Source organism: Amblyraja radiata, chromosome 11 (genome assembly GCF_010909765.2).
Source record: "Amblyraja radiata isolate CabotCenter1 chromosome 11, sAmbRad1.1.pri, whole genome shotgun sequence".
Classification (NCBI taxonomy): domain Eukaryota; kingdom Metazoa; phylum Chordata; class Chondrichthyes; order Rajiformes; family Rajidae; genus Amblyraja; species Amblyraja radiata.
Window position 1 is genome coordinate 46,764,299 of NC_045966.1, and position 16,708 is coordinate 46,781,006.

A 16,708-nucleotide genomic window follows, 5' to 3' on the forward strand; every position below is an offset into this window, starting at 1 on the left:
CCAGTGTGTAGGACACTGCTAGAGTATGGGGTGATCACTGGTTAGCGTGGACTTGGTGGGCCGAAGGGCCTGGTTCCATGCTGTATCTCTAAAGTCCAAAGTAAAGTTCAATTTCCGTCTAAAGAAAATGGTCAACCATGCGTTAAAGTTTTGTCTCTGTGTCATTTAGGCCATGAAACGGATTTACAAAGCATGTTTGAAGTATCCTGAATGGAAGCAAAAACACAACCCACATTTCAAGCCCTGGGTCTACCCGGAGCAGAACACCCTACCCAACGTCAGCCTGTCAGACCTATCGCTGCAGCACGCATCCTCACTGGAGAACATCGACGAGAGCGGTCTATCAGAGGAGAAAGTTCACATCAGCGACGAGGAAGATAGCTACTCCAAGGAATCATAACGGACACGGAAGCGTGTGGGAAATAGAGGAATGATAATGTACACATGGGGTTTAATGACTCGGCATCCCTTTCACACACCTTGACGAAATCTGTAGGAAGTAGCAATTCAGTTTCACTAAATGGCATAATCCAAAGAAATAAGAGCAGGAGTAGGCCATTCAACCCTTGAGCCGTCCCTGCCATTCAATAAGATCACCCATCAGTTCAAATTCCTTTATCACCAGTATCTGTAAACAGTTTTCAGTGTCTTTCTTTTCTTAAATTGTAACAATGTTTTCAGGACACTTGATGCTAAACTGGTTCGTAGAGGTGGTGATTGGAAAGGGCATTGCTCACCTGAGTTTGCTCTGGTGCCTCTTTGACAATGTCTGTGGATGGGTTAGCAAGAGTGGACAGATTAGCGTGTGCTTTTGCTATGTTTCCATGCTTGACTTTTTAATTCCATTCACCAAAATAGACACCACGTGATGTTACCCCCCCCCCCCCCTCCCCCTCCCTCACACACCCGACCCTTGGCTGAATTTGGGTGGTGTCTTTATTGCTAACCATTGCAAAGAACACCTGCATTTAGAGGATTCAGTCTAGAAGGGATCTTGATTGTCCTGCTTTGGTATAAATGTAAACAAATAATATTTTCTATGTAAGCAATCTGACCCCCATATTATAACTCATTGAATAACTCCATACTGCCTATTAATTTATGAAATGCAGGCACTTCTTTGACATATTTGGGTAGTTTTTCTAAATTCCAGGTACAGACTTGATATACTTGATGGCAAACGTCCTTCTAAGGTGATGGAAAGCACAATTAAAAACAATTGGACAATGTTAATAGTTCTCAAGTGGTCGATGAGATTGTTTTATTTTAAATAATGGACGTTAACTTTAATGAGATCAGACCATCAAAAAATGAAGTTGGTGGGAGCAGTTTACAATGAAGCTACTTGGCATAATATTATTAACAATTCAAAGTTGTGCTTCAATGGAACCTCATTACACCTGATGGTTCCATTCACAATGTAAATTCCTTTAATTTTTAGGGATTGTGAAGATTTGAGTCCTTAAAATATTGAAAGGATTTGATATGGTAGATACAGGAAAATTACTTTCACTAGAGGGAGGTCATTGGCAATCGAGGGTTTGTAATCATAAACTCAGTCACTTACGGATCAAATCACGAAATATTACAAAACACATTAAATATCTCTGCCACAAACACTGTTCCTTAGAAATATATCTCTGGTCAGTCACACTATAAAGGAATGACAGCACTTTACACACAGTGTCATAAGTTCAGTTCTGCTGAAGGAGAGATGGGAAAAATAGCTAATAAAATTTATTGCTGGAGGTATATCAATTACATGGGCAGTTACTCAAACACCACTTTAAAGGAGGAATTGGATGGCGTTCAGCACTAAAGTTTGTATATATAAATATGGATACATTTTCTGGAATGACAGTATATTTAGAAATAAAATTGAAATAGGGAAGTTCCACTCGGGAGAGTTATTCAGTGGATTCAATATCAGGAGCTGGTGAGTGCATTGTGAATGAGATTAGTCTTATTCCAATGTATCTCAAACTTCTTTCCCATCGCCACTGTTCAGCCCATTTACTTTATTAGTCAGGAATGAATTCCCAAGACAATGACAAAATTCAAAACTGATATTAGTAGGCTTCAAATTGGAAATCTGGTGATACAAGACCAAAACAAGGTAAGTTGATTTATGGTGCAAATGAGTGCAGTTATGATGCAATCATGATGTGTTGAGTTGGGTTGCGTTTACAAATGAGCCCCATTTTTGCTGCTGATGCATTGAAGACCACTACCTAGGCAAACAATGATAAAAAATACATAGCCATGATTGAATGGAATAGTGTCCAGTAGAGAACAAATGATGTGCGGTAATTGGATGGACCTAATAGCCACATTAAATTATTTCTCAGGTTGCTTTCCAAGTAGTGCAATAATACATGTGGATTGAATATTGGGACTGTATTGATTTGGTGCCCAAATCTTTATGTTTGAGTTGATTTGTTTTTTTGATTTTGATAATCCTCATTCTAAAACATTGCAAATTGAAAACAATAGGGTTCTCCAATAAATGACTATCATCAACAGTAGGATATTCTGAAACTATATCAACAACTAGATGGGAGATTACCAAGCAGTGGGTTGAGCAGAGTGACTTCCACTGACAATGCAAAATAAGGTTTAGACTATCTAAACCCAAAAATAATTTATTTTTTTGAGAGGGGGGATAAATAAGTATGTTGACCTATCTTGGAAAATCCATTTTGATTCTTTCCAGTTCTGAGACTGGTAAGGAAATAAGACAACTGTATTTCCATACTGAATTTACAGGAATTAAACATGCTGGCTACATTTTTTTTAGTAGATCTAATTTCCTCCTAGTGAAATCTTAGTGAAAATTAATGAAGTTTGAACATTATTTTCATGAAAAAATACCATGTACAAAATATAGCTGAGTTAAATTATAAAATAAGAGGCTCGAATCTTGACAATCTTTTGCTTGTTTGGTGCACATTATTAGAATGTATAACCATTTGTGTTTTTAGGAATGTTAGCTTTTGATTGCGTGCTGCTAGTTTAATTTCCTTTAAAAGAAATGATATTTAGATTGTACAAGAATTCAATGAAAAACACCAAGGATTTATTGAGGAGACCATTATCAATATTAACAAACTGGCCATTGGCAAGACTGATAAGACAAAATTAAAGTGTCTTTCGACACATGACATGCACCATACAGATCTGTGTGTACTTTTTGTGTGAACTAATGTTGTGTTATCACTTAATGATAAAACTAAAAAAATCCAATAGCAATATGTTGTAAATTACATGTTGAATATGAATAGATCATGTAGTCCATAAGATTATGTTGTTCTTTGTTTAAGAAAGGCTATAAAGTTGCACTGCAGGAAATACAACAAGAAATAGGAGCAGGAACAGGCCATTCAGCCCTTTGTTTCTATGAGCAGGGAAGAGTAACTTTCGTTAATACCTCTGTGGAAATCTGCTTCAAGAGAGAATTCATTGGAATGGAGTCCTCATGGTTGTGTGTGATCTGTTACAAATGCAGTCAGTGGTTTAAATTGTACATAGGTAGGAAAGGTTTAGAGGGAGATGGGCCAAATGTAGGCAGGTGGGACCAATGCAGATGGAGTAATAGAGTTGCTGCCTTACAGCAACTGAGGCCGGGTTCAATCCTGACTATGGGTGCTGGCTGTACAGAGTATGTACGCTCTCCCCCTGATAGCCTGGGTTTTCTCCGTGCTTCAGTTCCTCCCACACTCCAAAACATACAGGTTGGTAGCTTCATTGGCCTCAGTAAAAATTGGAAATTGTCCCTAGTGTATAAGATAGTGCTATTGTACAGGGTGATCACTGGTCGGCGCAGACTCGGTTGGCCGAAAGACATGTTTCCACGCTGTATCTCCAATGTCTAAATCAATCTTCAATTGCATAAATAATACTTTATGATTAAATTATGAGTAGGGGAGAGAGAGGAGAGGATAACTTATTCTGGGTGAAAAAGATATTCTTCGATTTATAATATCACATCACTGAGAAACTTATTGTAGTTCCTTAGAAATGGAGAATCACTTTAAATATGTTGTATCTGTGATCCAGCAATGGGTGACTGTGATACTTGGCGACTTAATATGTAGTGCACTTGTGTTGTAAATATATTTTGTTATGAAACCCAATGGATGGGCTCAGCCTTAAAGATGATTCATGCACCTGAGAAGGTTGTTTCAGATTTCTGCAGCAATTAAAACAGTTGAAGATGTACGGGTGGCATGGTGGCACAGTGGTAGAGTTTCTGCCTTGAGGGCCTGTCCCACCAGCATGCGATAGCATGCGTCTAGCACGACCAAACGTGGTCGCTTGAGGTGTACAGCCTCGCAGGGCCGGTCCCACTTCGATCAGCGGAGGAGTATGGAGTTGTGCGGGGCTGGTCCCGACATCGCGCGAGGCTCCAAAAATCTTGCACTGTCCGAAAATCCCGTGCGACAACGGCCTGTCGGCCCGCAGCCGCATTGAGGCCGTACGCAGTGCCTCGACAGGCGTACGCAGCGTCTCAAAGTCATACGCAGCATCTTGACGCCGTACACAGCGTCTTCATTTACCTCCCCGACTCCAAAGACATACAGGTTGTAGGTTAATTGGCTTAGTATAAATATTACAAATTATCCCTAATGTGTGTAGGATAGCGCTAATGTGCAGAGATCGCTCGTCGGCACGGTCTCACTGGGCCAAAGTGAGACTGGATTTCTAAACTAAATTTTGTTTACTGATAGCTGATCTTCCCTGCCACATCTATTAATATCTTCAAGTTCAGTCAGCTCTCAGCAAAATAATAAATGACTGGGCACATCTCAGCAATAATCTAGTGGAAATGAACTCCACATCCAAAACACGTGTTGTTTTTTTAGGTTAATTCACCTCTGTAAATTGCCCCTTGTGTGTAGTAGGATAACTAGTGTGAACAGGTGACTTGATGGTCGGTTTGGACTCTGTGGGCTGAAGTGCCTATTCCCATTCTGCATCCCCAAACTAAAGTAAATTAAACTAGTTTGGCCTGGAGAGTTTTTCTAGTGATACGGCATGGAAACAGGCCCTTCAGGCCACCAAGTTCTTACCAACCATCAATCACCTGTTCATGCTAGTTCTATGTCACCCCATTTCCTCATCCAATCCCATCATATTAGGGACAATTTTACAGAGGATATATGACTTACAAACCCACATGTCTTTGACATGTGGGAGGAAACCAAAGTGGTCTCAAAGGGAACATAGGAACTCCACACAGGCAACACCCGGGGTCAGGGTCGAACCCGGGTCTCTGGCACTGTGAAGCAGAAACTCTACCAGTTGTGGCATTATTCTTATAACTGATCATAATGAAGCATTGATAATGTATGTCCAATGTATTCCAATGGCTGATCTACTCACTATATAAGAATGAAAACCAGAAGTAATTCCACCTCCTTGTGTTATCTTGCATACTCTTCCCAGCCAACAAATGATAAATACTTTAATACATCGTGTTTAGATGATGATTCCCTGAAGATGATAGACTCCAATAAAAAATTACTATTTATTTTTAGAAATGCATTCACCTAATGATAAATAAGTCTCCGTATAGACAGAAATAGGTTTCAATTGCTGCAAGGGAACTAAATTATTCATTTGTGCTTTCATAATGCCCTGAAGTCAATCATATGGAAAGTTTAATTTTCTTTATTGCTGATATGCATGAAAGCAAATCTTTCTCCAGATGTCGATATAGGATAATTTTAAATGAGATTTGATACTTGAGCATCTTTGTGAAACAAATATGTCAGTTCAGAGCCATTATGTTGATCAGTACCAATAATATGCCTTTTTAGAGTACACAGTAAGTTAGATGTTAAGAATTGGCACAGAACGAGCATTGCTGCCTTACAGCACCAGAGACTTGGGTGTGATCCTGAATACGGGTGCTGTCTGCATGGAGTTTGTTCGTTTTCCCTGTGACTGCGTGGGTTTTCTCTGTGTGCTCCGGTTTCCTGGCACATTCCAAAGATGTACAGGTTGGTCGGTAATTGCCTTCTGTTAATTTTAAATTATCCATAGTGTGAGTAGGATACTATATGGGATGATTACTGGTCAGCACAGAAATGGTGGACCGAAGGGCATGTTTCCATGCTGTATGTCTAAAGTCTAAACTAAAGTGTTGTTAGAGGATGGATTTATACAGAACCTGTCAAGCAAGCCTAGGTCAGGTGGTGGGCCTGAATTCAGATTGTCGACAGAATAGTCACAGCAGTGAATGTCCCACATGAGAGTTCAATCGAGCAAAAACATTTTTTTCCCCAATTTTAAACAAGAACATAGGAAAGCGGAACTGGAGATCTCCGCCTTTATTTTCAAAAGCAAATTTCTGGAAACTTGACATTAACACAGGAACTGGTGGCTGCCCTCAGCAGGTCAGGTACAGTATGGAGAGAGGGACAGAGTTTTCTCTCTCCACAGTGCTCAGTAGTTTTCTGAATTCTTCTTTATACTTTCCATTCTTTGACTGGGTCAGAATGGCAGATTTCCATTCCAAAGCACACAAGATGCTAAAGAAAACTAAGCTGGTAAGGCAGCATCTCTGGAGAACATAGATATGTGATAGGTGATCCTGCCATGCTTGGTACTGCCTCTCATATCTCCCAGCTTTCTTCCCCCTCACAGTTACTCCAGCACTTTGTGTCCTTTTGTGTAAACCAGCATCTTGCAGTTCCTTATTTCTCCAATCTAAGGCACATTCCTGAAATGACAGAATTTTACCCAAATCAGGTAATTGAGGTGTAAGATTGGCCGTGATCTTTTGAGCAGCGAAGCGAATTCAAGAGGCTAACCAACCTACCTCTGCTCCTTTTTCTCGTGTTCCCAAATTGAAAACATGTCCATTGTTACTGTCTAAACAACAAGCACACACAAACCAGTCTTTATAATGAGTACAAAGTCCAACCCTGACACATATTGTTGAACATATAAATCCTAAATCCTGCCTACACTTTATTATCTTCGCTACCCACACCATCACCAATCTCCTAAATCTCTCCTCAGGTTGTAGTCATGACATTAGGTCAGTAAGTTAAAAATAAATATTAAATAATATTAGCACATTTTATGAGTCTTTGCGTTTTGTGCTAAGAGCTTGCTGCTGTGCTTTGTATTTAATTATGTGAATTGCTGTGTTAATGGTCTATGCCCACTTTGGTTTCCTACATGTGTTTGTTTTAAAGGAGATGGCATTGCTGGGAAAACATTAATCATTGAATGATTTATCCTGCTAGCATAGTAAATCCTTACTATGAGGAATGGGATGTGAATAGCAAGCAGTAAGATCAAGGTCAATGTCATTTGCAGGACTACAGGGAAAGAGCAGGGGAATGGATCTGATGGGAATGCTCTATGAGCAACTGCCAGAAACTCTGTGGGCTGAATGGCCTACGGAACTGTAATAATTCAGTTGTGAACTTTAATTTCTAAACGTTCTTTTCAAACTAGATATGTTTAGATTCGGTATTTGGAACAGAACACATAATGTGATCTCATGCTTTATAACCAATGTAAACACTCACAAGGAAAGGTATCAGGGGTTATGGGGAGAAGGCAGGAGAATGAGGTTAGGAAGGAGAAATAGATCAACCATGATTGAATGGCGGAGTAGTCTTGCTGGGCCGAATGACCTAATTCTGCTCCTATCACTTATGACCTTGTGAAAGGGTAATATTTTTTGAACCACATTCAGTTTCTCATGGGAACAATGTATCATTGCTTAAGATGAGGGGAAAATGTCACATTCTTACATTACTAAAGCTTCCAAGATGCATTTGCAGGACATCGATTGTACCTGGGTGATTTTTAAACCGAAGATAGACAAATTGCTGGAGTAATTCAACGGATCAGGCAGCATCTCTGGAGAAAAATAATAGGTGACGTCTCTAGTCAGGACCCTTCTTCGGACTTCTGAAGAAGGGTCCCGACCTGAACCATCACCTATCTTTTATCTCCAGAGATGCTGCCTGACCCATTGAGTTACTCCTGCACTTTGTATCTATGTACGGTATAAACCTGCATCTGCAGTTCTTTGTTTATAGATTTCCAAAACCAGTTCTGTAAAAAAAAAACACTTATTCCAGTTACAACAGTGGCATAAAGGAAAGTGCAGAGGAAACAACTGTTCTCACTTGTTCACCTGTGACACAAGTGTGAATTTATTCACGACGAATCACCTTAAATACAAATCTTTCAATGGCATTCCTTTTAAAAGCAATGCAGTGTCCTGGCTAACATTTATTCCTAATCTACAATGAATGATTATCTGGCCATTACCTGTCGCTGTATGTAGGACATGTTATGCGCAAATTGGCTGCAAAAATTCCCACATTAAATTAGTGGCTGCATTTCAAAATGCTTATTGGTTATAAACCATTTTGATCATTTGGAAAGCAGTTCAGAGAAGCCAATATCTTTCTTTGAAAAGCACTCTGTTTACAAAATGAAACAGGTTTTGTCTCTGTGTTCAAAAGGGAACTGCAGATACTGGAATATCGAAGGTACACAAAATTGCTGGGGAAACTCAGCGGGTGCAACAGCATCTATGGAGCGAAGGAAATAGGCGACGTTTCGGGCCAAAACCCTTCTTCAGACTGATAGGGGGTGGGGAAAGAAAGAAGGACAAAGGGAGGAGGAGGAGGGGCCCGATGGCGGGCGGATGGGAGGGTGGGAGGAGACAGCTAGAGAGTCCCTCTGGTCCTCACCTTTCACCCCACCAGCCGGCAAATACAACACATAATCCTCCGCCATTTCCGCCACCTCCAACGTGACCCCACCACTCGCCACATCTTCCCATCTCCCCCCATGTCTGCCTTCCGCAAAGACCGCTCCCTCCGCAACTTCCTCGTCAATTCTTCCCTTCCCTCCCGCACCACCCCCTCCCCGGGCACTTTCCGTTGCAACCGCAAGAAATGCAACACCTGTCCCTTCACCTCCCCTCTCGACTCCATTCAAGGTCCCAAGCAGTCGTTCCAGGTGCGACAAAGGTTCACCTGTATCTCCTCCAACCTCATCTACTGCATCCGCTGCTCTAGATGTCAGCTGATTTACATCGGTGAGACCAAGCGTAGGTTGGGCGACCGTTTCGCCGAACACCTCCGCTCAGTCCGCAATAACCTACCTGACCTCCCGGTGGCTCAGCACTTCAACTCCCCCTCCCATTCCCAATCCGACCTCTCTGTCCTGGGTCTCCTCCATTGCCAGAGTGAGCAACAGCGGAAATTGGAGGAACAGCACCTCATATTCCGTCTGGGGTCCTTGCGTCCCTATGGCATCAACATTGAATTCTCCCAATTTGGCTAGCCCGTGCTGTCTCCTCCCCTTCCTTCACCCTCTAGCTGTCTCCTCCCACCCACCCATCCGCCCGCCCTCGGGCTCCTCCTCCTCCTCCCTTTGTCCTTCTTTCTTTCCCCACCCCCTATCAGTCTGAAGAAGGGTTTCGGCCCGAAACGTCGCCTATTTCCTTCGCTCCATAGATGCTGCTGCACCCGCTGAGTTTCCCCAGCAATTTTGTGTACCTTCAGGTTTTGTCTCTGTTCTGCCCTCTATCTACAATTCAGGAGATTGCAGTGGAATTATCTTTAAGAGGTCGCCGTCTAAAAAACTGCATTGTCAGGTGACCTCTTCCGAGAAAAATGAACTGGCCTCTTTATTGGTTCACCCTGTGTAATCTTTCACAAAAGCCGTTAACGTTAGTGCATGCATCATATTTCTGGTGAAAAACACTTTATTGAATGAAATAAACCGTTAAAGATTTACCTTTCAGGTTGATTATTTTGATCAAATTGAATCAGTCTGATGACTAACGATTGATGTTGATGTTCCATGATTGAAATGACTGATTTCAGTTTTATTTATTCCATGCTCCACTTATTTGTTTGTCATATTTTGTGAAATTTTAAATAAATTTACATTTCATTGAATACTTTTTAACTTCTGTTTTCTAGTTGATATCAATTTTTCATCAACACCATTCTTTCTTTGAAAGTGACTTCACAGATAGATAGGGTGGTCAAGAAGGCTTTCAGCACAATGGAAGTCATCAGTCAGAGCATTGAGTCTAGAAGTTGGGGGGTCATGTTAAAGTTGAATAAGATATTAATAAGGCCACATTTAGAGTATTGTGTTCAGTTTTGGCCACCATGTTAAAGGAAAGCTGTTGTCAAGGGTGTTGGAAAGGGTGAAGAGAAGATTTACGAGGTTGTTGCCAGGACTCGAGAGCCTGAGCTATAGTGAGAGGTTGAGCAGGCTTGGACCCTATTTCTTGGAGCGCACGAGGATGTGGGATAATCTTACAGAGGTGATCAAGATCATGAGAGGATTAGATTGGGTCTTTTGCCCAGAGTCGGGGAATCGAGAACAAGAGGACATGGGTTCAAGGTGAGGGGGGAAAACCTAATCGGAACCTGAGGGGTAACTTTTATACACAAGGATGGTGGGTTTCATGAATGAGCTGCCAGATACTATTGACTAGGACAGGTACTATTGTTGAGTTTTGGACAGGTACATGAATAGGACAGGTTTAGCGAGTCAAGCGCAGGCAGGTGGGAGTAGAGTAGATGGGACATGTTGGTCAGTGTGTGCGCAGGTTGGGCTGAAGGGCCTGTTTCCATGCTGCATGACTGGATCTAGGTGAAGAGGTATACATATCATGGAAGAATTGATCAGGCTGTAGCTCATTTCTTTGGAAAATATTTATCGTGTTCTTATGTTTCCTTATTAAATAGCTATTTGGTCAAGTCAAGTTTATTGTCATATGCACAGGTATGATAAGGAACAGGTGCAATTAAAATCTTACAGTAGAATCAAGGAACTGCAGATGTTGGTTCACCAAGAAAATACACAAAATGCTAAAGTAGAACGATTTGCAAAAAGGTTGTGGAATCAACATATGATGCTTATTTTATTAAATGTGTACAAATAATTTATGACACAGAGCCAGGGTATTAAGGAAGGAGTTCTTAATTCCCTCGTCGAGTTCCAAGCAGCAGAGATGGTTTGGAATTAGAATATGCTCTTTGACTTTAGGCTTTAGACTCCAGAGGTGCAGCACAGAAACAGGCCCTTCGGCCCAGCAAGTCCACACTGACCAGCGATCACCATGTGCACTAGCACAATCCAACACGCTAGAGACAATTTACAATGTTTACCAAAGCTCATTAACCAACAAACCAGTACCTCTTTGGAGTGTGGAAGGATACTGGAGGACCCGGAGAAAACCGACGGTCACAGGGAGAACATACAAACTCCGTACAGACAGCACCCGTAATCAGGATCGAACCCGAGTCTCTGGCGCTGAGAGGCAGTCACTCTACAGCTGTGCCACCATGCTGGCCCATATGAATGTGATTGATTTTGGCGTGGAAAATTAATTGAGTTTCTACATCACACTTTGTCTCAGTTGCAAGTCACGATAATCAGCTAGTGAGTAGTCAGTCTGTTCCCTCTGGGTGGTGCATGGAGGCCCGAAGGGGAACGGAATTAGATCATGCAATTTTTATTGACTTGCATTGCTATGGTTTCTCTACTTCAATGTACCATGGTTAACCGCTCTGTAGATCATTAAATATATACGCTCCATAAATTCCTATCAGGTCTTGCTGGCATTCGGGGCAGTGCGGATACAGGATTTAGTAGCAGCTGTTGCTTTGCTACATGTGTTTTTTCTAAACATTTTGAACTGGAGACGGAGAAATAGCTTGAGATGCACAAGACTGCTTTGTTCACTTGAAAATGAAGTAAAATTGCCGAAATGCTGTGATTTTTTTCATCAATGAACAGTACAGTAATCCCTCGTTATAACAGACCATAGGAAGGCAGATTGATGTCCGTTATTGCAGATTGTCTGCTATAACCAAGTGTAGCTACTAAGACTCATACACATGTAAAGATACAACATATTTTATTAAGCTCTTATAGCTCAGAATCTGCAGTACGTTACATTTCCAGCCTCTACATCTACTGCCTGACGTAGGCGAGTTCTGATATTATAAAGCATGTATAAGGCGGGGCTTCTACTAACAAGCACAATGATTGGCTAGCATGCAATAGCCGATCTATACCAAGTAAGGCATTATCATTGTACATGTAGACTCAAGGAGTCATAGAGTTATACAACATGGAAACAACTAGCCCACACTGACCAACATGTCCCATCTACACTAGTCCCGCCTGCCTGCGTTAGGCTCATATCCGTCTAAACCTGTCCTATCATAGAAACATAGAAACATAGAAAATAGGTGCAGGAGTAGGCCATTTGGCCCTTCGAGCCTGCACCGCCATTCAATATGATCATGGCTGATCATCCAACTCAGTATCCTGTACTTGCCTTCTCTCCATACCCCCTGATCCCTTTAGCCACAAGGGCCACATCTAACTCCCTCTTAAATATAGCTAATGAACTGGCCTCAACTACCTTCTGTGGCAGAGAATTCCAGAGATTCACCACTCTCTGTGTGAAAAATGTTTTCCTCATCTCGGTCCTAAAAGATTTCCCCCTTATCCTTAAACTGTGACCCCTTGTTCTGGACTTCCCCAACATCGGGAACAATCTTCCTGCATCTAGCCTGTCCAACCCCTTAAGAATTTTGTAAGTTTCTATAAGATCCCCCCTCAATCTTCTAAATTCTATCCATGTAACTGTCTAAATATGTCTTAAACATTGCAATAGTACCTGGCTCAACTCCCCCCTCTAGTAGCTCGTTCCATATTTCCACCACCCTTTGTGTGAAAAAGTTACACCTCAGGTTCCTATTAAATGTCCCCCCCCCATGTTAAACCTATGTCTTCTGGTTCACAATTCCCCTATTCTGATCAAGAGACTCTGTGCACCTACCTGATTTATTCCTCTCATGATGTAGCACAAGCAAACACGCAAGGACACAAAGTGCTGGAGTAACTCAGCAGGTCAGGCAGCATCTCTGAAGAACATGGATAGGTGACGCTTCGAGCTGAAACCCATCTTCAGACTCTGAGGGCAGCTGGGGATCACTGCAAGTTGCTGGGTAGGTGGTGCTAGCCAAATGTGGCATGGGCAGCCATCGGTAGGTCAGTCAACTGTAACCAAAATCCATTTTAAAGAGACCCATTAAAACAAATGTTTGCTGTATAAACAATGACCAAGTAATGAGATTTTGCTGTGCTCAATATCCAGCATAAAAATCACTGGACCGTATGTTCTAACCTTGCATACAAGACATAAACATGCTGCATTATTGGATTGGCCTCTCTCTTACATAGAAGCCTGTCAGTAAAGTTACAAGGCGTCTTGTGGGGGCAGCACAGTGGCACAACGGTAGAGTTGCTGCCTTACAGCACTAGCGACCCAGGTTTGATCCTGACGATGTGTGCTGTCTGAATGGAGTCTGTTCATTCTCCCTGTGACTGGGCAGGTATTATCCTGGTGCTCCGGTTTCCTCATACACTCCAAAGGCATACAGGTTTGTAGGTTAATTGGCTTCCATAAGTTTAAAAATTGTCCCTAGTGTGTGTAGGTTAGTTAACAGGGTGATCGCTGTTTGGCCCAAAAGGGCCTGTTTGTGCTGTATTTCTAAAGACTAAAGGTTAAAGGGCAGACCTCCTGCACCTTGCAGAGGCTCAATGCCTCTATTGTGATAATCAAATCCTTTGTGAAATCACCAACCCAGCACATGGTTGTATTATTCTGGCTGTGTGGACTGCACCGGTTCCAGGCAGTGGCTCACCACCAGTTATGGATGGGCATGCAATAACAGGTCACACCAGCAAAACAAAAATATATTGGAAGAAACCAGGAACTGCAGATTCTGGTTAATACACAAAAGGACACAAAGTGTTTTGTTCAGTTTAGAGAAACAGCATGGAAACAGGCCCTTCAGCTCACTGAATCCATGCTGACCACAATCACCTACACACTAGTTCTATTCTACAGATTGGAGACAATTTACAGAAACCAATTCACTTACAAACTAACCTACAAATTGGGTGGCACAGTGGCGCAGCGGTATAGTTGCTGCCTTACTGCGCTAGAGACCCGGGTTCAATCTGAACTACGGGCGCTGTCTGTACGGAGTTTGCATGTTTTCCCCGTAACCATGTGGGTTTCATCCGGGTGCTCCAGTTTCCTCCCACATTTCAAAGTCGTGCAGGTTTGTAGGTTCATTGGTTTCTGTAAATTGTCCCTAGTGTGTAGAATAGTGCTAGTGTATGAGTGTTCGCTGGTCAGCATGGACTCGGTGGGGCAAATGGCTGTACATCTAAAACTACAAACCTACATTTCTTTGCAATGTAGGAGGAAACCGGGGCACTCAGAGAAAAACCACGTGGTCACATGGAGAATGTACAAACTCCATACATAAATACATGACAGCACTCGTAGTTAGAATTTAAAAAAACACAGGTCTCTGGTGCTGCAAGACAATAACTCTATTGCCGCGCCACTATGCCGCTCTGCTCAATCATTCAGTTAATCTTTTACCTAGGACTGACTTTTCCTGCACTCACCATATACTTTATGCCCAAGCCTGTGTACTTTACATGAAAAGTGTCATTTTATACGAAGCTTGTGATTTTCAATACAAACTCGTAAACCCAATTTCAAGGCATTCGTGTTTATACTGAAAATCACAAGAATAGTATGAATAAAACCTTTTCCGCTGAAAACATTTATTTTCATTGATGCAAACTTGAAGAGTCTCCAGCAGATGCATGTGTTTTACTTTTTGAAAAAGAGACACAGCCATTAATTTCTTTCCTTGCAACTGTTTACAATACGCTTCTCTGTTTTAAGTAATTGAGCTGAGTTTTTGCACTGGTCATGTGCAAATGGAAGTATATGGTTGCAGCTCAGTAGAATATAAGTTCTTTATGTATCCTCAAAAAAGTAATTGGTGTGCTGCGCATGACGACAGAGAGACAAAACTAAATAGCAATGGCACTCACAGCTTTATTTTAGACTTTAGAGATACAGCGTGGAAACAGGCCCTTCGGCTCACCGAATCCACGACGGCCAGCGATCACACCGTACACTGACACTATCCTACACACTAGGGACAATTCACAATTTACAGAAGCCAATTGACCTACAAACATGTACATCTTGTACAAACCTCCTACCAATGGGAGGAAACCTGAGCAATCTGAGAAAACCCACATAGTCACAAGGAGAACGTAAAAAATTGTGTATAGTCAGCATGAACCCGGACCCAAGATCGAACCCGAGATTCTCTGAAAACACATAGCTTCCGGACATCAGCCAGCCAAACAGCATCTCCATGCTGTGATGTTGAGTATACTTTATAATTGAAGCTTTTTTATAATAAAAAAAATATTTATCATCGAAATTATTATTTCCCAAGCACAGCCCAAAATATTGGTAGTAATCTGACTATGAATTATGGTGGGAGGGAACAAGTAAATTGAAAGCAGTTCTCTGTGAACTTCTGCATGGTAACAAAGCTACACACTGGGGTGTGAAGAAAGAAGCTTTTATCCAGAAACACAGAAGCCAGCCAAAGTTAGAGCATGGTAACCCAAAGGTATTTAGCTCCACATAACTGCCCAAGGGATTATTTCAATGAACGAGGAAGGAGAAATGACTAAATGAACCCAGTATAGTACTATACAGCATAGCGTTGGAACAAGCAGGCTCACACTCATTAATCTTTGCACCAAACTCATTGCTGTCTTCATTAGTATTGTTGTTCACTGCAAACTTCCAAATTTTACAGATGTTGCTTTGCAAATTTAGTTTAATTTAGAAATACTGCATGGAAACAGGCCCTACAGCCCACTGAGTCCGCACCGACCACCGATCACCTGTTCACACTAATTATATCCTAGTTATATCCACACTTGGGACAAATTAAAGAAGCCAATTAACCTCAAACCCTCACGTCTTCTGAATGTGCGAGGACACTGCAGCACCCAGAAAAAACCCACACAGTCACAGGGAGAATGTACAAACTCCGTACAGACAGCACCCATAGTCAGGGTCGAACCCTGGTTTCTGGCACTGTACAGTAGGTCTACTGCTGCACCACCGTGCCGCCACAAATATCAAAATCAATTTTCTATTTGACCTTTAAAATGGTTATTCCCTTTGAAGACAGAAAAAAATATTTTGACAAGGATACACTTTAACTTAATTGTAGCTATGCAAACCTGTGTTGATTTCAATTTAGTTTTGATGAAACATAGAAACATAGAACATAGGTGCAGGAGTATGCCATTCGGCCCTTCGAGCCTGCACCGCCATTCAATATGATCATGGCTGATCAACCAACTCAGTATCCCGTACCTGCCTTCTCTCCATACCCCCTGATCCCTTTAGCCACAAGGGTCACATCTAACTCCCTCTTAAATATAGCCAATGAACTGGCTTCAACTACCTTCTGTGGCAGAGAGTTCCAGAGATTCAACACTCTCTGTGTGAAAAATGTTTTTCTCATCTCGGTCCTAAAGGATTTCCCCTCTATCCTTAAGCTGTGACCCCTTGTCCTGGACTTCCCCAACATCGGGAACAATCTTCCTGCATCTAGCCTGTCCAACCCCTTAAGAATTTTGTACGTTTCTATAAGATCCCCCCTCAATCTCCTAAATTCTAGCGAGTACAAGCCGAGTCTATCTAGTCTTTCCTCATATGAAAGTCCTGACATCCCAGGAATCAGTTTGGTGAACGTTCTCTGCACTCCCTCTATAGCAATAATGT

The 16,708-nt window shown here is 41.8% G+C and overlaps 1 protein-coding gene and 1 long non-coding RNA gene across 2 annotated transcripts in view; both read left to right on the forward strand.

Moving 5' to 3' along the window:
- Positions 1-3,172, forward strand: part of stard10 (StAR related lipid transfer domain containing 10) — a 99,909-nt gene extending 96,737 nt beyond the window's left edge. Inside the window, exon 7 of the mRNA XM_033029858.1 lies at positions 170-3,172. Coding sequence (XP_032885749.1) covers positions 170-400 — 231 coding nt within the window. The 3' untranslated portion in view covers positions 401-3,172. The remainder of the gene's footprint in view (positions 1-169) is intronic.
- A 4,801-nt stretch (positions 3,173-7,973) lies between these two features.
- LOC116978599 lies at positions 7,974-9,949 on the forward strand. Its single transcript, XR_004413476.1, has 2 exons — positions 7,974-8,473; positions 9,546-9,949. It is a non-coding gene; the product is annotated as an uncharacterized LOC116978599 (long non-coding RNA).
- The last annotated feature ends 6,759 nt before the right edge of the window (positions 9,950-16,708 follow it).